Source organism: Macadamia integrifolia, chromosome 10 (genome assembly GCF_013358625.1).
Source record: "Macadamia integrifolia cultivar HAES 741 chromosome 10, SCU_Mint_v3, whole genome shotgun sequence".
Taxonomy (NCBI): domain Eukaryota; kingdom Viridiplantae; phylum Streptophyta; class Magnoliopsida; order Proteales; family Proteaceae; genus Macadamia; species Macadamia integrifolia.
The window spans coordinates 20,565,114-20,586,665 of NC_056566.1; the positions used below are offsets into that span (position 1 = coordinate 20,565,114).

Sequence of the window (21,552 nt, forward strand, 5' to 3'; positions counted from 1 at the left end):
TGTACAAATAGAAATGTGGTTGGGTGGGAAATGTTTTTCTTCTCCTGTTTTAATAAGATTTTGGTGATGCTGTGCACCTTCAATGTAACACTCAATGAAAAAGGGCTGGAAATTTGCTAAAGCTAAACCCTGCAGTGCTACCATATAATTGCAGGTTCAGTGATCAATTATTTGCCAAAATAATAAGTGAAAGATCTCATCTAGTGATATGATCTACTAATGCTTGGACATAATCCAATAAGTTTGTGCATCCAGTTGATAAATCTCTATTCTCTATCCTTGTTAATAAGTAAACAAAAAAGAAATAAATTCTTAAATTCTATCTCCAGGTTAATTGATGGGTTTACATGTGTCAAACTTGAACAACCTCTTGCCTTCGCACTTGCTATGATCTAGACCAGTGACAAGATAAGCGGAGAAATCTTATCTGTACCCTTATCTCCACTACTACTTTCTCCAAACAAGAATGCAACCCTATGTGCTCCACAATAAACTGTTAAATTTTGTTGCGTACATAAGTGAGGAGTGCAGTAATTGGGTAAAGTACCCAGTGCACAAGGCTACCTCCACTGTGGGGTCTGGAGAGGGTCTTGATATATGCAATCTTTCCCCCGTTTCATGGAGAGGCTGTTTCATAACTCGAATCCTCAACAACTGGGTCGCAATGGAGCAACCTTACCATTGTGCTGAGGCCTGCACTCGACTGCAGTAATTGTGTATAGAATAAAATATGAAGTAAGATAAAACATTTCTTTTTCTTCTTTCTTGCTGAAAGTGGATAATGGTTTTCATTCAGAAAGAAGCTGGGATTCCCAAAAAGATCATCAAAGTTGAGGATATCCCTGGTTTGAGTAAGTCCTCAAGTTACATCTAATTTCTATATTTCTGAAGTTCCATGGATTATGTCCCTTAATCTGGTTCTGCACTGAGAGAATTCTCCGTTTCTCATTATTTTAATTGCATGATATTCATTCCTTTGTCTATTTTCAAATGTCGTCACTTATCAAAAAAGAGTTTCTACTGTTGTTTTGTTGCATAGGAGAGGCTGGTTGGACTCCTGATCAGTGGGGATATTCACGCTTTAGAGCATTATTAGGTGCTTCTGCAGATAGTGCCTCCTACCGGCAGATGTTGAATAACTTCATGCGTTCACTTTTGAAGGCGAGTTATCTGATCAAGTACATACTTTTTGTGGCTTTTCTTTTATGTTTGGTTACAGTAGCTTCATTGCATATTTAATGAAGTAATGCAGCCACTGCCTTGAGTTTACAGTTCAAAGTTAGAATACCTTCAGTTGTTCTTGTGAGAACATCTTCTACTAATGTGCAAAGAAGATGAGCGGAAATTTTATTGATAATTTGATAGTTGAGAAGTGTTGCTAATATAGAAATGGTCCCCTAAAGATATACATGTAAAATCTCTGTTGATTGTAGATGAATGGTAATTTTAAAAGGCAAAAATCAGCTGAAGAAAGGGTTGATTTGCTGAAAATTAATTGTATTGAGATTGAGAAGTCAGGTTAAAGTTTGAGATAGTTAAAGTTGGATTCTAAATTGGGGATACAAAAGATGAGCTTCCAGTGGAAAAGCAGACCAAAAGAATAAATGAAGAGGCCAAATAGTAAAGAAGTGATCAAGTGGACAGATTAGATTTGACAAGTTATTCACTAGAATCACTACTACTCAATTTTTGTCATAATCTAATCAAAGGATCCATCCACTCTCAAAGACTTTGAGCAGTTACATTGGAACTCTTTCAAGAATGTACATCCACCAATTTTTTTTGATAGACCACTTTTTTTTCCCCCTCCTTTTGATATCTCTGGAATGATGAGGCTAATTTTTAGGAATTGGATGGGGGAAGGAGCATAGTTCAAAACTTGGATTCTGAGTAGGAAGAGGAGAGGAAAATGTCACTAAAACACGGAATCTTGGACTTGGGGACTTAAAGACGAAAGAACATTGGACCACTTAATAGGTTATCCAGCATAAACTGAGAGCAATAGTTACAAAATTCCCAAACAAGACCCAGACAGGACTGTGGGACTAAAATTGATCGTACTAGCAATCAACAGTTTGAAAGATCTCACATAACAAAAGTATCCTTTGGCCTCCAAATATGGAAAATTTGAACAATGGGAGAATCTATAATTAAAAGAAACAAAGGTTCAATCTTAAAAAAATATCCATACCAAAAAATAATCATACTTCTCTGTAAATTATTATTTCTTATGCTCTTTGATTCTTTTTATTTTTTCAGGGGAGAGGTTTTGCACACGGTTGTGCATGGTGCATGACATGCACACAACCTTCAGATGAGAGTGAGGGGGTGCACCGTAGACCCTCATCGCTCATCCAATGGTTGTGTGTATCCTTGCACAATAGCTTTTGCCATTTTAAAATACTCTTAGGAATCCCCCATGTGGACTGCACTTGGAATCCCTTTCAGTCATTCCATGATATAATGGATTGGAGCATAATCTTACTCTTTTTTTTGGATCAATCACTTTGTTTTCTATGTCATTTATATGGGTATGCATCTATGGATGGATGAATGGGTTTTTATGCACTTAGTGACTTTATAGGTTTGCCATATTTGATGCCCCATATAGATGTTAATTTCTTTTTATTGTATGCCTTTGCATGTTAACAGATAATGCATGATCATCCTGATGCTTGGCCATTCAAGGAGCCTGTTGATTCGCGTGAAGTGCCTGATTATTATGATATTATCAAAGACCCCATGGGTAAGCCAATTATATTTGCTAGTCTTCTTTTTCTTTTTGGTGAAACTAGTGTGATTCATGCCATTGGAATTTGTTATGTTTTTTTGCGTTATTTAAAATTCCATTTTTTATTTTGTCTTGCAAATACAGAGCCTTGATTGAACTAGTTACCACCCACCAAAACAATGGGATTGCATACTGTGTTATTTCCCCACTTTTTTTTCCCCTGACCTCATATCATGGATGTGGTATTGATACTTGCAATGGATGACAATTGATTACACGAGTATGGAGTCTTATACAGATTGAAGGAGTCAAAAGACCAAAGGGGTAGACCAGATCTTACTTGTTAAGAATGGTAAGAAAGTATGTGTATGGCTTTTGGATTAACTATTAACTTGACTTTAAATAATGCTGAATGGTGAATCAGGATCTATATAGCAACCCCATTTGGTTCAGATTCAACAATAGACATATCTTGGAACCCTTCACATATTTCTGCACAATAAATAATTAGCTCCTTTGCTTTGGAATTAATTTTGTTGGCCAGGAGACAGCCACCACTAAATTTCTTCATTTTTTTCATTTTAACCAAATAGACAGTTGAGAAAAAGGGATTGAGAGAATGGATGGGCTTATCTAATATGACAGAGGCCGTTCTTATTTATAATAGAATAATTGATTACAATTAAGGAATGCTTACCTAGGGTGAGTCATATCAACCAATGTGGAATGGTTTCCCTTATTTAGGAAACTTCATATTGCTTAGCTTGCACTCCAACAATCCTGCTGTGTGTATATCTCTCTCTTATTATTATTCTCTTTGAGTATGGGAAGTGTATATTTTCTTCCATTGTATTCCTTAGGAGAATGGTAAGTCTGGATTCAATCATGTACCAAGGATGGGAAGTCCAGCCATAGGGAAAAAAAGCAAGAGACGGGTGTAGTGGAGAAAGCATAAAGACCACCCTTACTCGGGCCTAAATGTTGAGTAGCCTTGGTTTGCCAAATCCTTGACAAAGAAAGGAGACAGGCAAAATTTAAAAAAAGATGTCAATATCAGTACAAATTTTTTGAATATGAAGTAAAGATTTAGTTATAGTAGGAACGTGAAAAACAATAGATAGCCGAAAAAGACAATGAGGGAGAGGAGTTATAGGCGAGAAGTAGAAAGTCCCCTACCATTACAGACGTGAAGTTGATTCGGACTAGAATAGGAGTCATTAGAGGTGAGTGACTGAAGGTCAGGTGTCAGTTGTGGGTGGCCCCAATGTCAGGAAACCATGTATAGGGATTAGGGGGAGGGTAGGGCATGGTGTGATGGGCAGATGGAGGATAAGGGTTGGGAGGATAGGGCGTGGGTTAAGGGTGGGGGGGGGTGGTTATGGGGCTGCTAACGGTGGTAACAATTGGTGGCAACATGATTGGTGTGCTGACAGATTACACAATACAAACAGCCATTACGTCCTTGACCATGTCCCAGCTCACCACAACCTCGAGAAGAACCGCAGGTAGGAGATGTAGAGCGCAGCTGATCAGTGGGGGTACCTTGCGTGGGCTGAGATTGGGCAGTATTGTTGGATTGAGATTCCACATTTGAGGATGCTTTAGTCAACTCGTGAAGAGGCGATCTATGAAGAAACCCATGACTAAGGAGTGCATGCAAATCCGTATAGGGTATCGGATTAGGGCAGCAGACAAGTGACAGGATAATGTCATGTAATCAGATTGGAGAGCACGAAAAACATAAATATTGAAGTCTTCCAAGGTAGGGGGCTTGCCAGCTGCAGAAAGCTCATCATCGATGGATTTAGCCTATGAAGGAAGTAGTAATGGATTCATTTGGTTTGTGAACCAGATCTTGTAACGCGAGGTGCAAAGAGAGCATCCATGTAGTAGAGGCGGAGGTGGTGAGTGTAACCCAAATTTCACGGCTGGTGGTCTTCCCAATAACAAGCAAAAATATTTCTTGAATTAATGAGGCAATGAGCATACTTATGAGGGTTATCTTGACGACGCCATTGTAGAGCAACTATAGGATCAGACGGACATGGTGTAGATCCGTCAGGGTAACCAAATAAATTTTGTCCCTTAATGAAGGGAATGATTTATGTACGCCAAAAAAGATAGTTCTTAGGTTCCAATTTGATGGACAAAAAATGGTGAGAGTGTATGAAAGGGGTAGCTGTTGAAGAGGTTATATGGGGTGGTGGCGGGTTAGAGGGGGGAACCATTAGTGGGGATGGCGGGTGGAGGGTTAGTGTTGGTGATGGAGGGTGGTAAGGATGGCTGTGTATTGATGTCTTCCATGTTATTCGTGAAGGAGACCATAGTGGAGAGAGCACCAGCAGCAAGACAGGGAGAAGCACGATCACGCAAGGCTCGTTGGAGCCAGAAAAGAAGACAAGATTAGTTAAGCGTGCCTGGCTCTGATACCATATATCTGTGCATAGTTACTGGATTGAGCATGTGTTAAACGGCTTCCATAAGTCCTTTTCATAATTCAGCAGGCCAAAGCTGGAACATATTGATGGTTTTATAGAGTAAAAAAAAAACGGCATTATTAGTGCATCGATTGCCAGCCAGTTTGTTTTGGCCATTCCTTTAGTGGGCATTGGGGTGTCACCTGTAAGGTACCCCGGAAAATGATTGCGTCGGATAGTGAGGAGGGAAACCCATGACCAGGCAAGGTAGTTGGTCCCATTCAACTTGGTAGCTCCTGGCTGGAGTGATAGGTAATGATTCGAATCACTACCCCCATTACTTCCCAGGACATTGCCGTGATAACAGGGCAGGGGGTCAGGCGGAGGATTATCTCGAGTCTAGGAAGAGATCACAGAGGTCTCGTGGAGGCCAGGTTGCGATTGAGAGAGGCTGAATGGAGGTTGCAGGGGGCAGTGTGTCAGTCTGTGATTCCAGGAAGGCTGAACGGAGGTCAAAAGGAGGGCAGGAGTCCTGGCAGTGGTCTGACGGAGGCCAGGCGTTGATAACAGGGAAGCAGAGGTCCTTGTCGGGGCCCACTGCATCGAGAATTTGAGATGGTGATTGAGAGAGGGACTGAGAGGCCTTGGCGACGGGCAGAGGACTGGCAAGAGAGGACTGAGGCCTTTGGCAGTACAATAGGAGGGCTGGAGCCCTTATGTGGCTCACTGAGAAGGCTGGACCCTAGTGGGGACCTGTAGAGAGGACAGGAGTCCTAATGGAGGTCGGTGAGAGCCGTGAGGTTGTGGAGCCCTTGGTTTGAACTGTTCGCCAATTGTTTCAGGTTTGCCCTTTACGTGCTGGATTCATATGGACCTTAAAACTTATCGACTCCCAACTACAGGTTATGCAGCCAACTTCAGAAGCTGTCTACCTTTCCATCAATCTTTCAGGGCAGATGATCCTGCTGACAACGAGTGAATGTTGTCCAGAATCCATTAGGACACATCGGAATGTTTGTATAGGCCATGCCAAGTTCTAAAAACCTTGTGTATGGACATTGTGAGGTTACCAAATTGATTCTGGACCACCATGGGTATCACTAAAGTCAAATTGAATATTTTCTAAATGGAGATATAGGGAAACTTAAGATTTACATTGGAAAATAGTCTTGAAGGTTGCAAATCAGGGTGTTATTATCTGAAGGGAGACACAAGGTTCAAAATTTGGTGTAAAATGATGATGGCATATGGTAAAACAGAAATACAATGAAATAAAATAACTGACATTGTTGGAGTCCTCTTATCTCTTTTTGGAGGAGTCCAAAAAATAAAGATATGGAAAAATCAGATATATATATTATTTCTCTTATTTTTAATTTATTATTTTACTTGGTCTTCATGTATAGGCCATTCAGTTTCTGGGTTGCTCTTTTTGGATATGAGCTTTTGTATCTATGATAATTTTTTGTGCAATGAAATGAAATTATCTTCTTGTTGCTGGTGTAAAAAAAATAATAAATTAAAAGATAAATTAAAAAATAAATTAAAAAAATAAAAAATAAATAAACTAAGGGAAAAAGACGAAGAGAACCAAGGAGCATTGTGTCAATAGGATTTCAAGGAATCACACTTGAAAGGTGTTGATAGAATCACTCCTTCAACTAAGGAAGAATTCACTACGAGTCATAGTGATGGAGTAGCCTTAGGGAGAAGAGGGAAAATCGTACAAGAGGGGGAAGGGATCACACACCACTCACAAATTCACTAATTCTAAAATAAAATTCACTCTAAAAATCAAACATTGAGTTATGCAAGTATATGAAGGGAAAATAAAAGACTCCTACTTAGACTCCAAAACTAAAATTGACTCCTATTTAGACTGCAACATAAACCTACTTCTCTACCTCCTACGTATCCTACTCAAAGACAAATAAAAGACAATGTAAAACTAATTACCAGCCCTTGTTGGGCCAAAAACCCTGCCTGGATCGGTTCTTCTTAGCTCTTGGCTTCTAAAGCCGGTTATGCTGGTCCAACCAGGTAAGACCAGCCACATCTGCATCAACTCTCCTCTTCTGAAAAGAACTCGACTCCGTCGAGTTTGGCTGAGGTCCAAGAATGCCGTCAGAGTCGATGTGCTTGATGAGAAAAGTACCAACTGTCTGCTTGAGCTTAAGAGAGGGGAAGATCCTTTGCTAGAAGAAACTTCATGTCTAGGCCACCATACTGAAAAGAGTATGTATTCTCATATCCGCAGTGCTTGGCTTTCTTGTCGAACAACCATGGGTGCCCCAGAAGAATGTGATAGACTTTCAGAGGGAGAACATCACACTGGACCTTATCGATCAGTCCACCAATGGAATACGTGAGCAAACACCTTCCATAAATTTTCAGATTATTGTTGTTAACCCATCCAACCTTATAGGGTTTTGGATGAGGCATAGTTTTCAGACCCAACTTGCGAACATCTTCAGCAACAACATTGGTACAACTACCGAGGTCAATCACTATATTACACAAGCTATCATTGCATCGCACCCCGATCTGAAAGATATTGTTACGACGCCAATCATCTTCCTCGGAAATCTTGTGTAGTCAAAAGAGGATGGATCACAAAACTGTTGAGGCTCACCATCACTGTCACCATCATTGATCTCATTAGGCTCACGATCACATTCAGCCTCCAGATTTACTATTCCTGTTTTCGGTTGCTCTTCTAGTGCATAGGGTATAAAATTGTCCTTGTCGATGTAGGCCAACAACCGGTTAGGACATTGATTAGCTCTATGCCCATACCCTTTGCGTGAGAAACATTGAATAGCCTCCTTTGGAAATATTGAGTTCCTGTCATAACCACGCTGAGGTGAGGAGTATGGAGGATTAGGCCGTGAAGATGACATGTCTGAATCACGACGAGGTGGAGAATACGATCGGCTAGGTCGTGAAGATGCCATAGATGAAGTACTAGCCTGTGGTCTACTGATTGAATTTTCCTGTGGAGACAACTGTGGTTGAATAGAACTAGGAACTCTAGGAAAAGCATTTGTAAATGGCCTCCGATTGTATTGACGTTTCAGACTCTCCTCAGCCTGATATGCTATTTGTATGGCATCTTTCATTGTAGGCAGTCGGCTAGATGCAAGGGCAGCACTAAGTTGAGTGTGCAAACCATTGTGGAATTGTGCCACTAATACTTCTTCATCCCACTCAAAATCAAAACGAGTGGCCAAATAATAAAATCTAGCAACATACTCTTCAATGGTCAAATTCCCTTGTTTCAACTGTGTAAACCTGAGATGCATGCATTGCTTGTAATTAGAAGGCAAGAGTTTTCGGTTCATGACTTCATGCATTTCAGCCCAAGTAGTGACTAAACCAATGCCTTGGGTTCGGTTTTGTTATTGTTGCTTGATCCACTAGACTCGGGTCGTGCCTTTTAGTTTGACCCCTGCAAATAAGATCTTTCGGGCCTCAGTCAACCCGTACCATCTAAAGAATGTCTCTAAGCTGTGAATCCAGTCAAGGGTACAGTTCTGAATTATTATCTCCATAAAAATCAAGGACATCCAATCTTATTGCTCTTTCTGCTCCATCATCATATCTACTAGTTCCATATGGTGATGAAGGTGGTAACGGTGGTGGATCTTGTGGAACAGTGTTGGAAGAATCCCCAGATTGAATATGATTCTTTCCTTTATCTGCTGCTGTTTGAGATTTTAAATGTAACCGCAAGCGTACGGATCAGTGTAGCTACGGGTCGAACTCAGAGAGAGCAGTCACTTTATTTTTTTTTCTTTTAATAATACGAAAGTGAACCTATTAATGGTTGTGATCTAATTCTAACTACCATCCTAAACATATGTATCTAAAATAATGTCCTAACCATTCGTCATTTAAGAATTTAAAGATGCAAGCCACGCAATTAAAATTAAATAAATAAATAAGTGAAAATAAACAACCCACGCAATTAAAATAAAAAATAAAGGAAAAAAATGTTGAAATAAAAATAAAGTAAAAGAAAGGGGAGAAAGCTAGAGAGAGACTCACAAGTAGGTTTCTCTACTTAGCCCGAGGGATGCATCATAATATGAGCTTCCCTACTTGACCAGAGAGTCACTCTTACAAGGGTTACTCTACTTGGCTTTAGGGAAAGGGAGACAATTAAAATAAAAGCAATAAATTGATGGTTCTATGGCTAGGAGGGGCAAAGCCAACACATACACTAGTTGGCATACACTAGCCATGAACCTTGGGGGAAAGGGATAGCAATAATGTAACGACTGAAATTAAAATCCTAAATTAAGAAAGAAAGGGTAGTCAGAAGAGGGAATGAGAGGGGGGAGAGAAGATTATTGAAGGAGCCTACTTACTTGAATCAATGCTTGAACTTGAAAACTTGGGTGATTTGAGATACTACCAGTACTAAAAACCAGATCTGGAATAAACCAAATCTGAAATTTCTCGTACTAGAGAAAACAAATCTTGAAACAAAAAAAAACTGAACTTGAAAAAAAAGATGCTCCACGGCTTGTGATCTTGTCACCTAGATCTAAGCCTAGAACTATAACTTTAAAAATTACAACTCAATTGCATAAATCATAAACATAGAAGGCTGAATAAGAATAAAAGAGTGATTGTATTAATTGACATAAAAAAAAAAATATTACAAAAGTGATTAAAGAAAAAATAGAGAACTAAAACTAAAGAGAGAGAGAGGGAGAGAAAGAAGAAAACTAAGCATAAACTAGAAAGTAAACTAAGGAGAATAATAATTAGGAGGGGGGAGGAAGGGGCTTTTATAGGGCTTTTGTATTGCCTCCTTCCTTCTACAAGTCTTCTTTAAGAAAAGAAAGAAAATAAAATAAAATAAAATCTTAGTAAAAATCCTCATTCTCTGAGATATTGTGTGAGGAAAGAGAGAATCCGTTTCCAAAATTAACAAATTCCATTCCTTCATTGCAATATTAACCAATATCTTGCAATCTTGATTAAATCAGAAAGGAATCTCTGTATAGTATCTTCAAAATCTTGTGAGGTGGCAAGGAGAGAATAATCTTCAGGATTTTGTAGGAGAGGATGTGGTACCAATGAGTGGGTCCCACCTTTGGACTGGTTCTTGATTCACTTTAAGCACTTTCTCTTGTAAACTTGACAACTAAAAAAAACAAGAAAAATAAAAGTAGTACTATCCAAAGTGGGGCAAAATGTACACTTATATCCCTAAGATTTCACACATTATTGTGCTCATCAAATTCCCCCATACTTGACTTTTGCTCGTCCTCGAGCAAGATAAATAAATAAAGAAATGAAAGAAAAAGCCTAACTCACTTTCGTAGGAATCATGGTTGCACTTAGCATGTGCAACAAGCCTTTAAACCCCTAAGTTACCCTAGTGGACGAGTTGTCTCGTGGGTGTTTGCAGTGAATATACACCCAAAATTCAGAATAAATAAATCCCAACCTTGGCTAAAGGTAAGGCTCATACCGATCCAGAGCAAAGATAATTTTTCTTACAAGGGACCCTCACACTTGAACTTTTATTACCTTTAATCAATTCCAGGCACTAGCATATTTCTTAATTTGGAACTCACCTTGTCTCTTCCAAAACATCTTTATCTTAAGGCAAAACCACTTATGAAGAAATAGGGAACCAATGAATAAGGCGTTGGAGTGTTTTTTACCAAAACATATTATTAAGCATTAATGACATTTGCACATTTTTTTTCTCTTTTTTTTTTTCGCTTAAACTCTATTCTACTCCACTACTTTTGGCCTGAATGACATGGTGGAGCAAATACCAGACACCCAAGTTACTATGTAGCTTCGCTTTTTGCATATGCCCACAAAGACTGATGCTAGAGTTCCTTCAGAAGTTTCCTCCCAAGGAATTTCGATCAAGACACCACACTTCCTGAGGCGCAATGCCCTGTCTAGTTCCAAGGGAATCAACTCTTATTCTTCTTTATACCACATTTCACATTTCGTTTAAAATTGTGCATTTGACAACCCATGCCAAATTAAAAAGAAGGTCTTAACTCCAAATCAAAAGTACAAGGAACCCACAGACTTACATATGGTCCAACACCATAAAACAGGGGTCTCTTATTTTTCAAAAGAAAGTCCCATCTCAAGACACAGGCTTGTTTCTTTCTTCTCAACAGGGTTTTTATACGTTCAAAATGGGTACCTTAGTCAAAACTTTTATTTTCATACATCAAGCAACCGAATGGTATAATCATTAGCCAAAAGCCAAAGTAGGACTTCATCCTTTAGCAAGCTCAAAAAAAAAACAAAAAGAAAAACAAATAAAACAAAGTGGAAAAAGCAGAAACTGGTTTCCCTCCCCCACACTTAAGTCATGCAATGTCCTCAATGCATGGAAAGAATTAAAAACAAAGACAATGCAAGGGGGTCATACCTGATTAAAAGTTAGTCATCAGTGTAAAGAGGTTCATGGAGATCCATGACCTCTTCACTACCAGTATTAGGAAACTAGAGGAATGGCTTCAAACGCTGACCATTAACCTTCGAAATTACCCCTGTTCCTGGATTCAAAATCTCCACAGCCCCATGGGGATATACATTATGGACAATAAATGGGCCATCCCATCGGGATCTAAGCTTACCAGGAAAAAGATGCAATCGAGAGTTGTACAATAAGACCTTATCACCAATTGTAAAAGATTTACGCAGAATGTGTTTATCATGGAAAGCTTTGGTCTTTTCCTTATAAATCCTAGAACTTTCATAGGCTTCATTCCTAAGTTCCTCCAACTCAGATAGTTGGAGCCTACGATGAATGCCTGCATCAGACAAATCAAAGTTGAGCTTCTTGATGGCCCAAAAGGCCTTATGTTTCAACTCAACTGATAAGTGACAAGCTTTCCCATACACCAAACGGTAGGGAGATTGACCAAGATCGGTCTTGAATGCAGTCCGATGGGCCCACAAGGCAGCAATGAGCCTAAGGGACCAATCGTTACGGTTGGGAGTAACAGTTTTCTCCAAGATTTGTTTGATCTGCCTATTAGATACCTCCACTTGGCCACTAGTTTGGGGATGATAAGGGGTAGATAACTTATGGGTGATCCGATAATTTTTTATTAGGGTCTCAAAAGACCGATTACAAAAATGAGTACCCCTATCACTAATTATTGCACGTGGTGCACCAAAGCGGGAAAAAATGTTCTCTTTAAGAAACTAGACCACCACTTTGTGATCATTAGATTTACAAAGTATGGCCTCTATCCATTTAGAAACATAATCAACAGCCAAAAGTATGTACAGATTCCCAAAGGAATTAGGGAATGGTCTCATAAAATCAATGCCCCAAACATCAAAGATCTCAACTACCAAAATAGGGTTGAGGGGCATCATATTCCTCTTATTGATACGGCCAAAAGACTGGCAGGCGGGACAAGCCTTGCAAAAATCAAAAGCATCTCTAAAAAGAGTACGCCAATAAAATCCGCATTGGAGAACCTTTGCAGCAGTTTTCTTAGGTCCAAAGTGTCCACCACATGCATGATCATGACAAAAAGAGATAATAGAATGTTGCTCATGATCAGGAACACATCGTCGGATAATCTGATCCGGACATATCTTAAACAAATAAGGATCATCCCAGAAAAAGTGCTTAACTTGGGAATGAAATCTATACTTATCATGGGTGGACCAGTGATCCGGAGTCACACCTGAAACTAAGAAGTTGACAATGTCAGCAAACTATGGTTCACTGGACACTGCAAATAACTGTTCATCTGGAAAGTTCTCGTTGACTGGAGAATCGACAGTCAAGGAATTGGAAAGCCGGGATAAATGGTCTGCAATTAGGTTTTCAACTTCTTTTTTATCCCTAATTTCTAAATCAAACTCTTGTAAAAGTAAAACCCACCTAATGAGACAGGCTTTGGCATCCTTCTTCTGAACTAAGTATCTGAGAGCATAATGATCAGTATACACCACCACATGTGAACCAACTAAGTAAGACCGAAACTTTTCTAATGCAAACACAACCGTTAAAAATTCTTTTTCAGTGGTTGTATAATTGAGTTGTGCATCATTTAAGGTCTTACTGGCATAATAAATGACAGTGGACAACTTATTAATCCTTTGACCCAAAACCGCTCCTATGGCAAAATATGAAGCATCACACATCAGTTCAAAAGGTTCAGTCCAAACAGGTGGTTGAACAATGGGTGCATTGGTTAACTCCTTGAGTTTGAAGGATTCTAGACACTCTTTAGAAAACTCAAAAGTTTGATCTTTGGCAAGTAATGAAGTGAGAGGTCGGGCTAACTGACTAAAGTTCTTAATAAACCTTCTGTAGAAGCCCGCATGCCCTAGAAAAGATCGGACGTCCTTAACAGATTGAGGAGGTGGTAAATTATTAATTAAATCCACTTTGGCTCTATCTACCTTAATTCCCTCCTTGGATATTACATGGCCTAAAACAATACCAGATTTAACCATGAAATGGCATTTCTCCCAATTCAAAATCAAATTCTTAGATATGCACCTTTTCAAAACTAGAGAAAGATGAAGACATTCAGAATAGGAATTCCCATAAATTAAAAAGTCATCTATAAATACTTTTAAGAATTTTTCGACCATGTCAGAAAATATGTTCATCATGCATCGTTGGAACGTAGCAAGGGCATTACAAAGCCCAAAAGGCATACGCCTGTAAGCAAATGTTCCATATGGGCATGTAAAAGTGGTCTTATGTTGGTCCTCTAAAGCAATTGGGATTTGGTTATAGCCGGAATATCCATCAAGAAAACAATAGTATTCATGTCCAGCTAACCTCTCTAACATCTGGTCAATGAATGGCAATGGGAAGTGGTCCTTCCAGGTTGCCACATTAAGTTTCCTGTAGTCTATGCACACTCTCCACCCAGATTGGACGCGGATTGGAATTAGTTCATTATTGGCATTGGGAACTACAGTCGCACCAGACTTCTTAGGCATTACGTGAACTGGGCTTACCCATTGGCTATCAGAAATAGGATAAATTATTTCATGATCCAAGCACTTTAGGATCTCTTTCTTAATAGTTTCCATCATCACTAGGTTAGCTCTTCTTTGGGGTTCCGTGGATGATTTGGAATCCTCCATAAGATGTATATGATGTTGCACAGTAGAAAGGCTTATACCCTTGATATCAGCCATGGTCCAACCTAGGGCTTCCTTATTATCTTTTAACACTTTAAGTAACTCCTCTTCCTGGCTAGAAGTCAAATTTGAAGAAATTATTACAGGAAGAGTCTGGTCAGGCCATAGGAAAGTATACCTCAAATTAGATGGCAACTCCTTAAGATCTAGCTTTGGGGGCTCAACTATGAAAGGTTTGGGAATGGAATTGGAAAGGGGTCCTAAGGGTTCCACAGGTGTGTGAAGACTCAAGACTTCAGAAAAGAAATTTTCACTATCATCATCCAACTCATCCATACACTCTTGGAATTCTGAATCAAAATTAATATCAAAGTTGGTAATTAAATCATTAGAAAAATCCAGAAAATCCTCAATCATATTAATCTCTTCTTCCATATGTGGTTGCTTGCCTATCCTAAACATGTTAAACTCAACAGTTTGGTTACCAAAAGATAATCTTAGGAAACCATTCCGGCAGTTGATTAATGCATTACTGGTAGCCAAGAATGGTCTTCCTAGAATTATTGGGATCTCATCCTTGGTTGAGAAGTGCTTGGTATCTAACACAATGAAATCAACAGGGAAAATAAATTCCCCCACCTTTAGTAAGACATCCTCAACCATCCCTTTAGGACTTTTAACAGACCTATCTGCTAACTGAAGAGTAGTTCCAGTGGCTTTCAATTCTCCCAATCCAAGTTGCTTGTACACATGGTAAGGTAAAAGATTCACACTTGCGCCAAGGTCAAGTAAGGCATGCTCAATGTAGGTGTTGCCTATGACACAAGATATGGTAGGGCTCCCTGGATCCTTATACTTGGCTGCTATAGGTTGAGTAATTATGGGACTAATGTTACCTGCCAAGAACGCCTTTTTGGGCACACTAGTGATACGTTTGTGAGTACACAAATCTTTTAGTACCTTTGCATAGGCGGGGATCTGGGATATGGCATCCAAAAGGGGGATATTCACTTCTACCTTTTTGAAGAATTCTAAAATTTTGTCCATGGAAGCAGTCTTCCTTTTGTTTACCAAGCGATTAGGAAATGGGACAGGATGAACATAAGGACTATTAGGGATTTGCCCATGTTCAGAAGAATCATTTTTGGTTTCCTCAACCAAATCATCTTTAGTTTCAAAAAAATCTTTAGGTTCATCAGACGAACCTGAAACACGAGGCACACTTGTGTCCTCAACTGAAGGAGAGTTAACATGAGTAATAGATGAGGAAGATTTAGGAACGCTTTGTTGGTACTCTCTACCACTCCTAAGGGCATAAACAACATTACATTGGTTAGAGGACCCTTGTTGGGTCTGACCTTGTACTATATTCAGTGGTGCATTAGTTGATGTTTGTGAACTAACATGCTGATGATGCCTAGGGTTAGGCTCTGGTTGACTGGGTAAAGTTCCTTTCTCCCTCTCACGCATAATTAAGACAACTTGAGTGAGTTCTCTCGTAAGATTTTGATGGCTTGTCATGAGGAGGGCCATATTTTTTTCCAAGTCACTTATTCTACTTGCCTCTCCAGTGTTGATAAACCCAGGGGGTTACTGATAAGATGATAGGAGAGGGGCCCTAGGAAAACTAGCCTGAGGTCCTACATTTGACCTAGGGAAAGTATTTTGAGAAAAATATTGTTGTGCAAAGGGAGGCCTTTGGAGTCTAGGTTGACCTTGATTATGGAAATTTGAAGGCCCTGCTTGGTTGCCCTGATTCCAAGAGAAATTTGGGTGATTTCTCCATCCTGGATTGTAGGTATTACTATATGGATTATTCTGGTATAAGGCATTAACACTATCATTAGAAGTGCCCCCAAAGGTGTTGGGGCATTCTTCTAGGAGATGTCCAGGGGACAGGCACCAAGCACAAATCTTAACCAAATTGACTGATGATGGCTCTCTAGGAACAATAGCCTCAATTCTCTTGATTAGGCTATCCAAATGGGCTTCCTTGGCTATTATCCCATCCATAAAATATCCTTTTCCTCCTATGGTTCTTTCACTCTCTTGGGTTGATTCCCACTCATGGGTTTTGTCAGCTAAGTCAAGAATTCCCATGCCTTTCCTTCATCTGTAAAGGATGTGAATCCCTCAGGGCACATAGACTCTATCATTTGTTTAGTTGGTAATCAATACTTTCATAAATTGTTTGATATAAATGCCATAAGTCTAGGCCATGGTGAGGGCATTCTTGGAGTAGATCCTTGAATCTCTCCATAAGTTTGGAAAATGACTCACTAGACTTTTGCCTAAACTGAAGGATATCACTTCTAAGCTTATTGGTCTTGTGAGTTGGGAAAAACTTCTTAAGGAAGACAACTGTGAACTGTTCCCATGACGTTATGGAATTTGTGGGTAACTCATACAACCACTTCTTAGCTTGGTCTTTCAATGCAAAAGTGATAAACCTAAACTTAACAACATCATCAGAAAGCTGTTGGATCTTAATTAGAACACATACCTCTTCAAATTTCCTTAGAAATAGGTATGCATCCTCAGAGGTCAACCCATGGAAGTGGGGCAACATAGTGATGTATTGAGATTTGAGTTCAAAATTATTGCCCTGGGCTTGTGGTAGAACTATGCAGGAAGGTTGGGCTATTCTAGCAGGGTAGAGCCTATCTTTCAGAGATTTAGGTGAAGGGTTTTGCTGTTGGTCTTCCATATTGAAGGGTTTTAAAGAGAGCAAACGTATAGGGTCACTACTTGTTGGATCTCTTCTTTCTAACCGATTCTTAGTATTACGTACCCACCTAACACTCATGCAACAGAAAACTACCCACAACTAAAGTAAGACAAGCACAAAAGAATGGATAGCAAAACTTTTTGATGATTTTTTTGATTTTTTTTTTTGCTTTTTGGGAGCTTACCGGCAGGGATCCGGGGTTGCTCAGGTCAATTCCTGAGGTACTGCTACAGGGCGAAACCTGTCTTTATCATACTGTGAGGCATGACGACCTCCACTGATACAACTATTATTGCAAGTTGTTCTTCTCAGGAATTCAATAAAAGAAAAGGAAAAATATAAAACAAAGCAAACAAAGCACTCCGATTTACCAAAAGAAAGTGAAAAATAACATGGAACTGTCTCCCCGGTAACGGCACCAAAAACTTGTTTGAGATTTAAAATGTAACCGCAAGCATACGGATCAGTGTAGTTATGGGTCGAACACAGGGAGAGCAGCCACTTTAATTTTTTATTTCTTTTAATAATGCAAAAGTGAACCGATTAATGGTTGTGATCGAATTCTAATTACCGTCCTAAATATATGTATCTAAAATAACGTCCTAACCATTCGTCATCTAAGAATTTAAAGACGCAAGCCACGCAATTAAAATTAAATAAATAAATAACTGAAAATAAACAACCCACACAATTAAAAAAAATAATAATAAATAAAGGAAAAAAAATACTGAAATAAAAATAAAGTAAAAGAAAGGGGATAAAGCTAGAGTGAGACTCACAAGTAGGTTTCTCTACTTATCCCAAGGGATGCATCATAATATGAGCTTCCCTACTTGACCAGAGAATCACTCTTACAAGGGTTACTCTACTTGGCTTTAGGGAAAGGGAGACAATTAAAATAAAAATAATAAATTGATGGTTCTATGGCTAGGAGGGGCAAAGCCAACACATACACTAGCCATGAACCTTGGGGGAAAGGGATAACAATAATGTAATGACTGAAAATAAAAATCCTAAATTAAGAAAGAAATGGTAGTCAGAAGAGGGAATGAGAGGGGGGAGAGAAGACTACTGAAGGAGCCTACTTACTTGAATCGATGCTTGAACTTGAAAAAAAATTGCTCCACGGCTCGTGATCTTGTCACCTAGATCTAAGCCTAGAACTATAACTTAAAAAATTACAACTCAATTGCATAAATCATAAACATAAAAATGCTGAATAAGAAAAAAAGAGTGCTTGCATTAATTGACATAAAAAAAAAACTATTACAAAAGTGATTAAAGCAAAAATAGAGAAGAACTAAAACTAAAGAGTGAGAGAGGGAGAAAGAGAGAGCAACTAAAAAAACTAGAAGAATAATGAATTGTCTCCCCTCCTCTTACATGAGTTGTATTTATAGGGAATGGGGAGGTAGGGTAACAATTTTCTCTTTCCTAAAAGAGAGAAACCCACAATTGATTGGGAGATCTTTTGAGACCAAAAGTGCTAAGGTGGAGGAGAGAGAAGAGAGAAATAAATTTTGAGAAATTTCCTATAATTTTTTGCTTATTTTCTTTCCTCTTTTTTTTTTCTAATTTATTTTTCTTCTTTTTCTCTCTCCTAGGGACGATTTTCTTCTTGCTTTGTGTGATTTGGACAATATTTTGGTGATGATGTGGAGGAGAGAGAAGATTTGGACAATCTTTGGTTCTCCCTTTTTTTTCTTTCCATTTTTTTTTCTTCTCTTCTTGCTTCCACGATTTTCCTTGCTTCTAATTTGATGTGTTTTTTTCTTCTCTTCTTGCTTCCACGATTTTCCTTGCTTCTAATTTGATGTGGAAATCCCCTCCATGCCTTAGTGCTTTAAGTGAGTGAAAAGCAGGAAATCTTCAACAAAATTCTCTAAAAAAAACAACCATGAGATTCAAACTTGAGACCTCTTGGTGAGCAAGGGAATTTTGTACACCATAGCTCACCAACTACGCTAGGTAGTTGTTGTTATCAAAAACAAATCTTTAATCACTTAAGGATGTGGTTCATCGATCCTTGTTGGCATTTGGAGTATTCCTTGTACCTCTGGGACAATTGCAAACGGGCTGGTTCTGCATCTCAGTTCAGTTCTGATCCATTATTCTTTTTCTGACCCGAAAAGAATAATCATTTGTACGGGTGACCAAATGAATGTGTACTTTTAATTGAACACGTATATCTTGCTCAGAATTTCATCCTCTTCGCAACCATGAAAAGAAATAGGACCTCTTTATGTGTAAAATTGAAGACATAGTGCCCGATAGTCCTTAAGGCCTTGAAAATATAAAACCTGCAAAAAGAGAGTAAAACCCAAGGTAGCTCCATTCTAAATATGTAAAAGCATGTTTTACTACCCTAGATTTCACACATAAATGTGCTCATCAGGCATGTGCCTGCGGGCTAAGCAGCAGCCAACGCAAGTCGAGTGTGCAACGCGTGATTATGGAATTTTATGGTGATGGTTATGAGAAATCCGACTGTCCAATTTTAACATGCCATATATCATCAAAATCGTATTTCTGAGCATTATCCATTTGTATGGTCATCTTGACAAGATTCCTTTATATATAAAAGGTCAAATCTTGATGCTTTTCTCTCCCGTTTCTAGGATTTTCAGGTATGGGATGAATTTGGGGCATTTGAGTAGGTCGGAAATTTTTTCAGGTCTTTAGCAGGCTTACCACTGTGTGCGGCATATGCACTGGAAAATGCAATTTTTTGGGGATGATTACGGAAGGTCCAACAACCCGATTTTGACGTGCCATATATAGTTAGAATTGTATTTTTGAGCACTATCCATCTGTACGGTTATCTTGAATAGATTCTTTCGTATACAAAAAGTCAAATTTGGACCCTCTTCTCTCCCACACAGGGGTTTTTCTAGGGTTTTTCGATAGGTGGGGAATTTTCTGGGTTTTCTTTGTCAATCATCATCTCTGTTCATCAGAAGTTGAAAGTCATATCTAAGATTCGCATTTCATCATAGTCGGAGGAGGGTGACAAAATTAGGTGTCTACAGAATGCCCTTCTTTAGTCGAGGTCTGTGCCAATAGCCAAAGGGCAAAAAAAAGAATGACCACATTTTGTCACCGGGAGCATGTACTGCCGCCATTTTGCTCATTAATGACGGAGTTAAAAAATGCAACAGATAATATCTCTCAACTATTTTAGGGTTTTAGGACTTACCTGGGTGCCGATTGTAGGAAAGGAATTCACGGAATGGAATTCGCTACTCTTCCAATCTTGCAAAAAATATTAGTACTTTGATCTTTGACTTTTCCTTAGCTGGGCTTTAAATGTGCCATTTCATAGAATTTGGTCTCCAGGTTGGGTGAACCAATCTAAACTATCTGGGACCGATGGTTACAAGGAAAGAATTTGCTGCTCTTCCAATCTTGTAATAGGTAAAAACATTTGATTTTTGGATTTTTCTTAACTGGGCTTCGCATGTGCCAAGTTAGGGAATTTGGTCTATGAGATCAGGTAACTCGGAGCCGATACAAAGAGATTGGGCCTCCTGGGGCCAGGTGAATGCAATTGGACCACCTGGGGACGGGTCAATGAAATTGGGCCACCTGGGGCCAGGTAAATGTAATTGGGCCACCTGGGGCTGGGTCAATGAAATTGTTTCTTCTCTTGATTTTCCCTTGGTTTCTTGATTCTTGGTTCCTTGATTTAGAATCTTTCTTTTTGGTTTTGATTTGGGACCTTATTTTGAACCTTGCTTTTACCATTGATCTTGCTTTTTTACTTTTGGCTTTGAATTTCTTTTTTCTATGTGATATAATTTTCACCTACCACATGGATGTGAGTTTTTCCTTCTTTTCGATTTTTACTTTCCATTCTTATGTGAATTTGAATTTTCAACTACCACATGAATTTTTGCCTTCCCTTTGATTTTTACTTTCCATAATTTACTTAAAAAATAATTCTGAACTTGGTATTTGGTGGTAAGAATCTTTGATTTGCACCTTGAGATTGGAATAAAATATATATATATATATATATTTTGGAAGATGAATTTTCTACCCATAAAATGGTCCCTCCTCTATTTATTCCTCATTTTGAGTTTTCTAAGTGGGGAACGATTCGTGAGTGAGTGAGTTTGGGTTTTTAGAATCTTCTTGAAGATCTGAATCCTTTTGCATTTTCTTAGGTTTCTCTAAATGTTTTCCAAAGATCTTCAAGTTTTTGTTTGAAGTTCTTCATCTTTCTCTTGAAGATCTTCATAGTTCTTGAGGAAGGAGTCATTTGGAGAATTTGACATTCTTGTGGGCTTTTGTGTAAATTGAGAAACTTCTTTTGGCTCTTTTATAATTTTAGAAAATATGGCTGAAAGAAGAAAGAGAAAGACTTATGGAGAAATCCAGCTAGAGGGTTGCAGTAGTTCCTCCCAATGGGATGAGTGCCTGGCCGATTGGTACTCCAGGCAGACTCTTCACAACAGTTGGAACCACATCTACAACTCCATATGGGGTTCTTGGGTAAGTCTTTACATTTGCTCACTTATTTTTGCTCATCTTTTTTTTTTTTTTTTTTTTTTTTTTTTTTT

At 38.8% G+C, this 21,552-nt stretch overlaps 1 protein-coding gene and 1 non-coding gene across 3 annotated transcripts in view; both read left to right on the forward strand.

Annotated features, from left to right (window-relative positions):
* Window positions 1-21,552, forward strand: part of LOC122091525 (histone acetyltransferase GCN5) — a 49,190-nt gene that overhangs the window by 24,037 nt on the left and 3,601 nt on the right. For both annotated transcript variants that reach the window (XM_042661527.1, XM_042661526.1), the window contains 3 exons: window positions 797-851; window positions 1,040-1,161; window positions 2,653-2,746. In XM_042661527.1, the coding sequence (XP_042517461.1) occupies window positions 797-851; window positions 1,040-1,161; window positions 2,653-2,746 (271 nt within the window). The remainder of the gene's footprint in view (window positions 1-796; window positions 852-1,039; window positions 1,162-2,652; window positions 2,747-21,552) is intronic.
* LOC122092561 lies at window positions 16,476-16,582 on the forward strand. The gene has a single exon (XR_006144214.1). It is a non-coding gene; the product is annotated as a small nucleolar RNA R71 (small nucleolar RNA).